Below are 13,219 nucleotides of genomic sequence, written 5' to 3'. Positions count from 1 at the left end.
CTAATATCTTCGATCTTCTGCCAACAAGCATAAAGGCCTAAGATTTCCTATCATGACATTCAATGTATAATTTACTTGAAAATATATGGAAATTGGATTCCTACTACTACCTTTATGCATCCCCTTGCCATGCTCCAAGTTATTTCATGTGGAAGGCTTCTTTCGTATTCTCAAACCTCCTAAATTACCTCAATTCTCTCTGAGATCCCTCCAATAGCATGGCATATCTAACTCATAGGCAACGTTCTCACATTTTTATTCCACTTATATTTCTTTTGTATGTTAGCCTAGTCATTCGATAGGGGCAATATGTTTGTACAAGCTTGAACCTTATTGTTCTTCTAGTTTGACTTACAAATGGGCACAACTCATTCATGAAAAATAACCTATGTCAATTAAGAATTCAACACAAACCCACATAAGACGAGTAATTTTTAGATTACTTGGAAAGGTCTGAGTTGAATGCCTTCTCTTAATTAAAAGGATAGCACTTATCATAAAACCTTGACGAAATCATATATTAAATTAGACAAAATGTCACTTTGTACTTATGAAGTGGGTTGAATCCCCACCAAAATCGGATCAAGCCATGGGCCTTTAAATTTTGTATAAAGGTGCAATGCAATTCAACACCCATCCCTCTTTGAAGAACTCCATCATCCTTATGTATTTGTACTTTATTAATTCATATATCCTTCTTTTCATATTCAAGGTTATGTGAGAAGTCTAGACAAGGTCCACTGAAGACCATACTTTTTGTGAGGGATGTTGTGCATTAATGTGTGTTATATCCCATATCAGGATTTTTGAATCTTGATAATTGGCAAAGGTTTACTTGTTAGCCAATATATTCTACAAACGTAGACAACTGTTGCATATAATTGTGATTTCAACCACATAAAAATTGATCGAAATTCCCCAAGATATCACGCGAACATCCAAATCGACTATGATGATATTGGTATTTCCAACCCAATGCCCTGAAGAATCCAACGAATATTATGTTAGACTTATCTTAACACAAACAATTTGACTAGCCTCCATAAATGTGTTTGGCGTGGATGTAATTCCTTGACTTTAATAATTGATTAATCCCATATACTATGAGAGCATGATCAATATGTAAGCGCTATGTGATGATTCTTGATAGCATGTTTATCTCAAATGAACCAACAATGTGGCTGGCTATCCCTAAAGGCTTCAATGAAATGATACTCCTTAGTATGATCCCATTAAGGCCGCCTGCACGTTATCCACCTATAAATGAGCAGTACTTTATAGAAAAGGTCGAGCTTTATCCTTTGTACTACCTGTTCTTTTTAATATATCATGGAGTGAAAAACAAAATAAATAAGTGTTTTATTAGATGATATTGTCGTCGGATATTTTATTTATTATTTGTAAAAAGTTTGGAACATCTCTCTACATTTTTTGTATGAATTACATTTGGGAGTATAAAATGTAAATTCTACTATCATTAGTTTTTTCCAAAAACTTTCGGGCCAAATAAAGCTCTTGGAAAGGATTGATGTATAATGGGACTTGAAATTCTTGGATTTGGTTTTTATGTTATATGTAAAATTGATTTAATATTAGAAATCCATCGATTAATAGAAGTCTATTCTATTGAGAACATAAAATAGGGATCTAAAAGTTATATACTTGTGATTGCACCCACCCGCACCTACCCATATTTTCCTCCATGATTTCTAGCTTAGGTATGTAATCTCATAGGTTCTAGATAAAATGCATTCATTGTCTTTTCCTTAACTCATGTACACAAGACAAAAACGTTTGATTAGGTGTAGTGGCTCAAACTTTTTATGTCGATAACACGGAATATATGTGTGTGCAAAGTTGTAGATAGATGAATGGTTAGACACATAAAAAGGATAGCAAGGAAACTTGAAGGATTGAATGTTATCAGGTGAAGGTCACAGTTTAAAGTTTGGTAGAAAAGGTGGAAATGATTGGTCAGGTCACTATAAAAAAGTCGACAAAAGTAGGCTTCTTCTCAAAGGATTGGTGTTCACACAACTTAAGAGAAGAGATCGGTTAATGATACACTCTATGCGAATCATAATGTTTTTCTTTTTACTTTTATTGTAGTATTACTTTCAATAAAGCGTTCTTTGTTTGAGACTCTTCTATCCATTATGCTCATATCATGGTTGTGAAATAATATACTTCTACGGATGCTCAAAGGCCTATATAGTCGATTGAAAGTTCACATGATGAGTTGTGTGGTTTGCGTCAAGGTTCCGATACCTACGTGTGTGAAAAGATTGATCATCTATAGCACATTTTATGCCCCATGTTGTGAACACCCCACATCCTTACATCTATGGTGCAAACCTTTTTTTGTCATACGACAGATCATCATCCGAAACATTTCTACAGATTTCCTTGCCCCGATGTTTTCTTTTATTAATCATGGGCACGTCTAGTCTCGAAGGAAGTTCATTGGGTTCCAATGGTTTTCCTTTTCACATTCTCGATCCGTGTGTCCAGTCGGTGCAAGGTTGGAGGACATTTCGTGCTCCGACGATTGCTTGTTAAGACAAGGATTTGATTTAGAGGGTTATGGGAAGCTCCTGTTGCTTTCGTAGCAGAACCAGTTTTATGGGCGGGGCAATTCCGCAATGACCCATAATGCTTAATCTTTGGTTGGGCGGTCTTTAGTTGAGTCCTTTTATTTTCACATGGCCGAGTTGGTCGATATGGTCGGGTGGACGAAAGAAACGCTTAGTTTGGTGTGTCCGTCCATGAGAGAGATAGAGAGACAAAAGAGAGAGGCACACCCCAAGAGGAACTCTACCATAATTTAGTGATGAAAATTCAAATTGTGTATTAAATCTATAATAAACACTTCCCATGTTTATTATTCTTTCCAATCCTCTCTCTCTCTCTCTCTCTCTCTCTGTCTCTCTCTTCTCTTTTTGTTTCTTCACACATTTCTTGTATCTTTCTTCCATATATGATGTATACATATGTATGTGTCCTAGAGGATCGGATCTGAGAGGCTCCATGGCACTCTCAAGATCACTCCTTTCCACAGAAACCCTAGCCATAAGAATCATCTTCCAACCCTAAAAACAAGAGAGGTAAAAAAACACACAGAAAAAAAGGGACATGGATGAGACCCTTGATCATAACACTAGTAATCTCCATCGCCTCGTGCTCGCCCTCCGGGGCAGCGGTGTCCCGGCCGAGGATCGGAGAGAAGCGGCTCGGGAGCTCCGCCGGCTCACCAAGTCGAGCTCCTCGAACCGATCCTCGATCGGGGCGCACACGGACACGATCCCGTGCCTTATCGAGCTCCTCTCCGCCCAAGACCCCGAGACCCAAACCCATGCCGTCACAACCCTCTTCAATCTCTCGCTCCGGAATGAATCCAACCGATCCCGCATAGCCTCCACCCGAGGCGCCATCGATGCCTTTTCCCATGTCTTGTCCAAAGGGGCCTCCATGGAAGCTAGGGAGAATTGTGCAGCCCTCATCTGCAATTTGTGCAAGTCTAGCATGTCAAGCAAATTGAGCAAGACCAATAAGAATAAGGGAACCAACAGTAGTAGCATAAGTCTACTCCTTCATGATGATGATGATGATGATGATGGCATGCATATACTTGGCCCCAATGTTGGGCTTCCCCTCATGGAGGGGCTCGTCTCGATCCTAAGGCTTAACACGGGCGCTCGTGCGCACCGTGATGCGGCCTCGGCCATATATAGCCTCCTCGAGACGGGTGGGCGGGCAGCCCACCGTGCGGCCATCGCGTCGGGCGCCATCGATGCCTCGCTCGCTCTCATTTCCAATGACCCATCGGCTAGTGGGGGGCCCGGGGCCGGCACTTGCCTCTTAGTAAATGAAGGGCTCGCCCTCCTCACCGCCCTTTGCCGCCGCCCGAACGGCTGCTCCTCCCTCCTCCGCAACCCGTCCGCCCTCCCCGCCCTTTGCCAGATCCTCCATGACTCTACTAGCAACCATCATCATGACCCGAATAATGACACTTTCGGAGGTATTGGTACTACTACTACTAGTACCCCATCTGGAAACTACTACTCGCCTTCTTCCACGGAATTCGCGCTCGCCCTGCTCCTCCTACTTTGCCATCACTCCCCATCTATTTCCTCCTCCTTACTTACCTTTGGTGCCTTCGAACCCGTCTTCACCCTCTCCCACCGTGGAACCGACCGTGCTCGGCGCAATGCCGTCAAGCTTCTCGAATTCCTTGTGTAATACTACTACTTGTAGCGAATCGAATCATGAGGTTCGAAACTCATGCGGCCGCAAAATCCTTAATCCATTCCGCGCCTCCAATCAATGCCAATATGAAGGTTATTGAATCCTTTTTAAAGACGATCACTAGTACAAATGTCATCGGATTCCTCGAATCAATGCCAATATATGAAGGTTATTGAATCCTTTTTAAAGATGATCACTAATACAAATGCCATCCTGGAATCAATGCCAATATATTATGAAGGTTATTGAATCTTTTTTAAAGATGATCACTAGTACAAATGCCATCGAACTCTTCGAATTGGGAGTGTACCCAAACTCTGAAGATTGGGATTGGAACTTCTTCCGAAAATTCAGGCCTCACTACATTACATGAAATGCATTAAAACCATTCTCCAAAATGGGGTGCTGCATTTAAAGTATATTATTGATGCTTTGGCCAATTTCTTGCATCATTTATTCTGCCCGATATTGCCACCGACCGTTTTTTTTCCTTCCATCGCCATCGATCCGTCAATGTAAAACGAATCGACTCATAAATGCAACGTCATCAACTTAAGCTCCCTGAATTCCTGTAAATACCCATCAAAAGTACAAAATGTGTGTCTTCAAAAAAATCCTCAATTCACTATGAGGTGTACATCATGTTGACAAAATATGGGCAATTCATTTGTGTCATTCTTCCTCAATGTTTGACTAACAAATGACTAATATAATCAAAGATGGGTTAAGGAGTCGGGATTGAAACCACAGGAAAAGACCAACATTGTAATTATGTGTGGTTGTTACATATGGCCGTGTTCGAGATGTTACTGGAGCATTGTCATGTACATGTGCCTGAGATGCTCCCCTAACACTGTCATATGTATGTACATATGTGTGTTGTTGATCACCAGAGTGTGAGTGTTACATATTGATGTGGTCATGTTTGGGATGTTACTTGAGCATTGGCATGTACATGTGTTTGAGATGTTCCCTAAACATTGTCATGTGTATGTGTGTATAATCGATCAACTATGCATTGGTGTTACGTGGTGATGTTTGGGATGTTACCTGAGCATTGACATGTCCATGTGTTTGAGATGTTACCTGAGCGTTGACATGTCCATGTGTTACGTAATGGTCATGTTTGAGATGTTCCCCAAACATTGCCATGTATAATATGTGTGTGCATAATAGACCTATGTTTGGATTGCATATTTAGTCGACTACATTTACTCACTTAGAAAACTAGATTTCAAATCATCCACCATAATGTGGCCATGATTTTACATGTTTTGATGTTGTGCCAAAGTTGTGTGTATATATTGTATGATATGTATATTCAAATATTACATGTGGGTTCCAACATGTACATATATCCTCATGGTCATGATCACTTATGTATAAGAAATATGTATGTTCAAAGTTTTTTTTATACTGACATTTGAAAACCAAAACTAGGAAATCAAAATTTATGTGATAGCTCATATGGATTCTTCAAGAATTCTATGTGATTACTCCTGTACATGGTACTCTAATTAAACGGAATTGTATACTTCAATATTTGGCTTGGTGACATATTGATTGAATATAAAAAAGATGACCAATATATGACAAACATAGTCCTCTTGATGTAAGAGGTGCTCGTGCATTTGTGATGCCTTGGAAACAAGGTTTTACTCCTATGGAGGCAATACGGAAAGGAGATCGGATATTTCCGTTAACAATTGTCTTCCCGGGATTACGTAAGGAGTATTTACCGATGTTTGGAGCGATAGCTTTGAGGATCGGAACAGTGGTGAAGGTCCAAGAAAATATGGTTGTGTGAATAACTAAAATGTCAGGATTTCCGTTAGCCTAAATCTTGGTAGGATTACTCGAAAACTTACCTACAAAGATAATGCTACCAAATGAAGAAGGAGATTTTATAGAGAAAAAGGTGGAGTTTGCCAAACTCCCTGGACAATGTTTCTATTATCGGCAAATGGGACATTTAGCCAAGAATTGTCCAAGGAGAAATGCTAAATTGGGGGAAAAAAACGTTGTTGCGAGTATTGTAAACAAGAGGGGCATGAGGTAGATAATTGCCAAGAGAAACTAGCCTAAGATTGTATGGATGTAAGGGCACAAGGGGAAACATGAGACAATTAATGGATGAATGTAAAGGCTAAGCATGGGTGCAAGACACGTACGGTGCCTATGCAAGAGACATGCCTCACCCCTAGTGCGTACAATGTGTTGGACATAGAAGCTGATATGCAAGCGCAACCAACACCCACTACAGAGATAAGGGAGAAAATTGTTGGTACCATCCATCCAAATGATGGGTGTGTAACTAGAACATTTGCTTCGAAAAGAACATTACGTTCACGAAAATTGGATAATGAGGTCACGATAAGAACGTGTGGGATGTTGAAGGAGGATACCGGAAGTGGTGCTTTTTTGATACTTGATTATGCAGCCCCCTTTGGGCACGACTTACAAAACATTTGGGTGTTAAGGATGTTCATGAACCCATTGCAATAAGGGTTCATGTTTTATTTAGACAAAAACAATTGGAAAGCCCATTTCTCGGTTATTCCTTTCCATTATGTGGTTATGAGAGAAATGTATGGAATCACCCAAATGTGATGTTGGCCATGAGAGGACATGTTTTGCATTTTGTCAAATATGTGCAAAGCCCTCAATTGGGGGAAGCACTATTGAGGGGGTTAGAGAATGCAAGTTGTTCAATGGTTCCAAATTTGGATGAACCACAAGAATGTTGTATTGGATGTACCTTCAAACATGTTGTTTGATTTGGGTATGTTTATATTCATGAAGATGAGGTACTGGAAAGCCAAGCCAAGGCTTGGGCCCATCATCATTGGCGTTTCATTAAAGAAGGTTGTGACATACTCAAAGGCCAAATGGTGATTATGGGAGATTTGGGGGGGGGGGGGGGGGGGCTAAGCTCCATGGAACCATCCTCTAAAACTTGTAGGCTTGGGCCTGGTTCGACTTCTAGCGGTTGTTAATGAGGCTCCTCACGTGGAATGTTCAGGGCTTGTGAGGCCCCTTGTACCGAAGATATAGAGGCAGGTTAAGGCAAACATTACAAAAGTGTCTTACAAATGGGCCGTTGGATATTATGATGTTTCAAGAACATCATTTGAATGAGCAACGAATAAGGAACTATGGCACTATATTACCTGGTAGTTGGGAGATGTTTTGGTCCTCGGCTATTGGCACTAGTGGTACACAAGGCGGGGTGGGGTGTGTATGGCAATAACACCATTGGAAATCAAGTATTATATGTAAAGAGATCAGAGCACAATATATTGTGTTACAAGATTGCATACAACTTGGGGTTACTTGAATATTTATGCGCCAAATCATGGATTGGCTAGGAAACACTTTTGGTGTGAAATTACAAATGCATTACTGAATGTGCCTCATTGGTGTGTTGCAGGGGATTTTAACATGCTTGAGGACCCAAATGATAGGAAAGGAGTGAGTGTGACAACAATTCACGGGGAGGAACTAGTAGTCTGGGAACAAATGTGTTTGAAATTGAGTATTTTGGATGCATGGCATATGCCTAATGTCTATAGATCTCAGGGTGATTCTCATGTTCTCATAGGAGAATTGGTGGAACCAATCTTTCAAGATTGGATAGATTTTATGTGGGGGAGGCCTTTGTCTTAAATGGGGGAATATCACGATTACGCCAGGCACAATTTTCTCTGATCATGCTCCTGTTATATTGAGAACCGTTGGTCAATAAAAAATGGCGTCCATACGATTTAGGATACCTGAAAAAGTAATGTGAGACGATCAGTGGTATATTCAAGTAAGAGATACTTGGTGGAAGAAAGATAATATGGATGTTCCCATTACAATCAAGGTGGCTTGTGCTTTGACGGAGCTATCACAATATTTTGTGTGGAAATCAAGATCTGAATATATGGAATATGTTGAGAGATCAAGCTCAACTTAGTTTAGTTAGTTAGTCAACCATGTAACTTCGTAGTTACCTAGATAGAATCTAGTTAGAAGTGTTGACTATAACACCTTAAATAGGACCTTGTACTTAAGTGGGATATTGTAGATCCTCCACTCCCAAGTACATTTAATACAGGACTTACACCTTTGTACCTATATTATACTCACATATGTGCACCCTTGCACATGAGATCTATATATACCTCATTGTAGGTATTTTTGTATTTGATGATGATGATGATGATAATGCTAATTTAATATAGTTACTCATCCCCCATCTTGTGTTGTTCATAAGTGTATCTTCCTCTCTCTCTTCCTCTCACACACATACACACATATCACTTAATCTTCCGCTTAACTTAATCACATAATTAGGTACTAATTAACCCGTAGTTAATCACTTAATTCTTAACATGGTATCAGAGCGTGTGGTTTAGAAAATCCACTAAACCCACCCGACTCCGTGATTGTGTGTTCGAGACGCCAACGACAAAATTCGGCTATCGGCTACTGTAGTGCCGCTACGTAGCACATGTACGTGATCAAAGGAAGAAAAGCAAAAGAAGAGAAGACACTACAATCAACATGAACACACAAATGGGTAGCTCGCTCCCTAGTGAAAAGCTAGACCGGAGAAATTATTCATCTTGAGCGTACAAGATGAACCAATACCTTGTCGGCCAAGGGTATTGGAGCTACATCAACGACGTTCAAGAAAATCAATCCGATTCAAAGAACGCCGACTACGCAACATGGGAGCAAGCGGCGAGTCGAGTCATGTATTGCTTGACAACATGTGTAAACGACCACATGCTTAGCCACATTCGAGACGCCAAGATGCCAAAAGAAGTGTGGGTGAACTTAAAGAAAATGTTCGTCGCTAACACGACCACCCGAAAGCTTCAATTCCGACAAGAGTTGAACAACATTCGGAAAAAAGACATGTCTGTGTCGGACTACACCACCAAGATCGAGAGCATTTGTGACTCACTTGGCTCCATCAACATAAACGTCGACGAAGACGAGATTGTTCAAGTATGCTTGGGCGGCCTCGCACAACGATTCGATCCATTACGGACGGCAATCTTGGCGAGAGAAAACCCTCCATTCTTCGACCTCCAATCAATGCTATTGGTTGAAGAGAACCACATCCAAACCAAAAGCAAGAGGTCAGAAGGAAAAATGTTCTTGTTGAATTCGAACGGTGGCCGAGGAGGAGGTCACAACGGTAGAAGAGGTCAATTTGGCCCATCACACGAAGGGAACTCAAACCTTCATGGAAGCCATCGAGGAAGCTTCGAAAGAAGGGGGAGCTTCCACGCCGAACAAGGTCGGCAAACGCGGCCCGCAACTTGCAATTATTATGGCAAAATCGGCCACCGCGAGGAGGAATGCCGAAAAAGAAGAAGCGAGTCGGATTCCACAAGTCGACAACACACGAATTATGCCATCAACTCCGAATACGATGATTACGACGGACTATTCGTAATGAGGCATAGAGCGAACTCTATGTCGGCCTCCAACTCCACAAGCACCTCCAACTCGAAAGACGTGTGGTTCGTCGACTCCGGCGCCTCACATCACATGACATCTCACAAAGAGTGGTTTCATGATTTACGAACGACGGATCGACCCGGCTTCATAGAGACGGGAGACGACACCACGCACCCCATTCGACACATCGGCAATGTCCCATTCGGGAAAGAAGGCGAGCAAACTTGCATCAAGAGTGTCTTGCACGTGCCCACAATAATGAAGAATTTGGTCTCAATCGGCCAAATCATGGAGCAAGGCATGCAAGTCTGCTTCAACAACGAAGGTTGTTTCATTGAGAAAGATGGCCAACTCATAGCTAAGGGGTGGAGAGACGGCCAAATGTTCATCCTTGATTCGAACGAGGTGAAATCGGCAATGTACGCCAAAGGTCTCAAAACCGAGACAAGCATCGAGTTGTGGCACAAGAGAATCGACCACATAAACCTCCAATGGCTTCGAGCTATGCAAACAAAGGAAGTCGTCATCGAAATTCCGACATTCGAGTCGAAACGAGTCGACCGAGTATGCGAAGCGTGTCAACTCGAAAAACAACACCGACTCCCATTCCCGAAGGAGAGACCTCGACGTCGTACACTTGGATGTATGTGGACCGGCTCAAACGCCGACGATCGGTAGATGAGCTTCATCGACGACTACTCGTGCTACGCGTGGATCTACCTGATGAAGAAGAAAAGCGAAGTGTTCTCCCACTTCCAAAAGCTCAAGGGGCAAGTCGAAAAAGAAACCGGTCGGCACATTCGATGCCTATGATCGAATGGAGGCAAGGAGTACTTCTCCGATGAATTCACCTCCTACCTCCAAAGTGAAGGCATTTGGAGAGAATTCTCGTGCTGACACGCACCCCAACAAAATGGAGTCGTTGAAAGGAAAAATCGGCAAATACTCGAGGTAGCACGGGCCATGATGCATGAGAAGCACATGCCGAATTTCTATTGGGCCGAAGCGGCATCCACGACCGTCTATCTCATGAATCGATGCACCACTAATGGAGTGCATGAGCTAACTCCATACGAGCTCCTTGTCGGAAGGAAGCCGATCCTGTCACACCTCAAGGTGTTCGGAAGCATTGCGAATGTATGCATCCCGAACGAACAACGACAGAAGCCCAACGCGAAGTTGGAGGAATGTAGCCTCATAGGATACTCATCTGAGAAGAAGGCATACAAGTGCTATAACTCCTCAATTCGAAAAGTTCGTGTAAGTCGAGACGTCGACTTTGACGAGTCCGCATCTTGGTACACATCGGAGACAACTTCAACTCTAATTCCGCTTAACCCGGAATCCGCCGAACAAGAGGTAGAAGATGGAGATCGCTTCAAACACATGTTCGAAGAAAGTCCGATTATGGCGAGGCCTAGTGGGCCACAAGAGGCCCCACGCGACCCAAACATGTCGCGGCCAAGTACGAACTTGGACAAAGGCAAAGGTAAGATGCCCGAATACGAAGTCGATCACCCCAATGACAATGATTTGGATGGATCGGCTCCCTCACTAGACAATGAGTTTGGTGTACCCATCATGTGTACACCCGGAGTAAAGAAGGCGCTCACATCGGCGAGCGAAAAACTTTGATGCTCTTCTAGAGAGAAGAATCCCGTCACTCGGCTCGGCTACAACGAGTATATGGCCCATCATTACGCCTTCACGATGAAGGTAGCGGCCGAACAAGAGCCCGAGAGCTCTATAGAAGTGGCTTGTAACCCACGATGGGTGAAAATAGTCGGCCAATTTCGCAGGACAAGCCTTCATCACAAGCTTGAGGGGGAGGCACCAAAACTGCCACAAAAACGTCGACGCCAAAAGAATCAATACCGGCCATCCAAAGCCGAAGCCGATTCAACCAAATTGAAGATCTGAACGTCGAAAGTCAACGCGGACATCGGATGCCCCGTACTTGAGCTTGAGGGGGCGTGTTGAGAGATCAAGCTCAACTTAGTTTAGTTAGTTAGTCAACCATGTAACTTCGTAGTTACCTAGATAGAATCTAGTTAGAAGTGTTGACTATAACACCTTAAATAGGACCTTGTACTTAAGTGGGATATTGTAGATCCTCCACTCCCAAGTACATTTAATACATGACTTACACCTTTGTACCTATATTATACTCACATATGTGCACCCTTGCACATGAGATCTATATATACCTCATTGTAGGTATTTTTGTATTTGATGATGATGATGATAATGCTAATTTAATATAGTTACTCATCCCCCATCTTGTGTTGTTCATAAGTGTATCTTCCGCTCTCTCTTCCATTTATTATTTCACTTAGGAAATCCATGTATATTCTAGATTTCTCTAGAACATTCTAGAAATGTCAAGAATATTCTTAAAGCCACTATAAAAAAGAGGCACATGGCATTATCAAGAACCAAATTGGTTCAAACGGTCAGGAACAATACTATCAAGATGCTATTGGGGAGGCCATGATGTTGACATACCTCTTGCATGACAGTTTGAACCGATTTCTTGGTACCCTCTTCTTGGTACCCTCTTCGGCTTCGTATCCCTCCTTCCCTTCATACTAATCTTCTTATCCTTCCTTCCTCCAATACTATGGCAATTGTTAGCGCTCAAGAATACCAATCTGTTTTCTTGGAGCTGCAGTGCTTGAAAGAAAGGTTTGTCGCATTGGAACAAGAAAATCAACGGTTTTTTGGGGATCTTCAACAAATCTCTTTAGAAAAGCAGCACACGCAACAACAACATGGGGAGTTGCAACAGCAACATGGGGAGTTAGCATTACGCGTGCAACAACTTGAAGCAACCATTGTAGCATTGCAACAACAAGGATCAAGTACTCAAGGGATTCATAAAGAACCCAAGATCGGCCTTCCTATGAAATTCAATGGAACACAATCACAGTTCAGAGGATTCCTTAATTAGGTACGATTAGTCATTCAAATGCATCCTTCATGATATCCCACCGATGCATCACGAGTGGGTCCAGTAGGCACGCTATTGAGCGGGTCAGCTTTGGCGTGGTTCGCTCTGTTGTTGGAAAAACGTTCTCCCTTACTAAATAATTTTGAAGAGTTTATAAGCTAGTTTAAAGCCTATTTTGGAGATACTGATAGCATAAGGACGACAATCAACAAAATCCGACGATTACGTTAAGGTGATCGTCTAGCCTCCGCTTACGCTGCAGATTTCCGTCTACTCGCCTCTGATATCCCCTGGGATGATCAAGCATTGATGGAGCAATTTCGATATGGCCTACGAAATGATGTCAAAGACTTACTCCTGACTTACTCCGAAGAACCAAAATCACTCACAGAGGCAATCAATTGACTGGTATGATGCGATAACCGGCTTTTTGAATGACGTTCAAAACGCCAGTTACAAATGCCAAGGACCAGGTCGGAGCCCACATACGCGTCGGTCATAGCAAAATCATCTGCAAGGGAGCCATATCATGCATCTCCGGCAAATACTCCAACACGAATGGAAATT

At 42.3% G+C, this 13,219-nt stretch overlaps 1 protein-coding gene across 1 annotated transcript; it reads left to right on the top strand.

The window, feature by feature from the left end:
• The first annotated feature begins 2,999 nt into the window (after nucleotides 1-2,999).
• Nucleotides 3,000-4,464, top strand: LOC147857010 (uncharacterized). Its single transcript, XM_087328962.1, has one exon. It carries the CDS (start codon nucleotides 3,133-3,135, stop codon nucleotides 4,237-4,239), a length of 1,107 nt encoding a protein of 368 aa, XP_087185088.1. The 5' UTR covers nucleotides 3,000-3,132; the 3' UTR covers nucleotides 4,240-4,464.
• The last annotated feature ends 8,755 nt before the right edge of the window (nucleotides 4,465-13,219 follow it).

The sequence above is a fragment of the Azolla caroliniana genome, unplaced genomic scaffold, assembly GCF_043228905.1.
Source record: "Azolla caroliniana isolate FFs.n. ecotype wild unplaced genomic scaffold, voAzoCaro1.0.p SCAF_12, whole genome shotgun sequence".
Classification (NCBI taxonomy): domain Eukaryota; kingdom Viridiplantae; phylum Streptophyta; class Polypodiopsida; order Salviniales; family Salviniaceae; genus Azolla; species Azolla caroliniana.
This window is presented reverse-complemented; position numbering and strand designations above follow the sequence as displayed.

Excerpts from the sequence above, each read along its gene's own strand:
- LOC147857010 (XM_087328962.1), top strand. The coding sequence starts at position 3,133 with ATGGATGAGACCCTTGATCATAACACTAGTAATCTCCATCGCCTCGTG.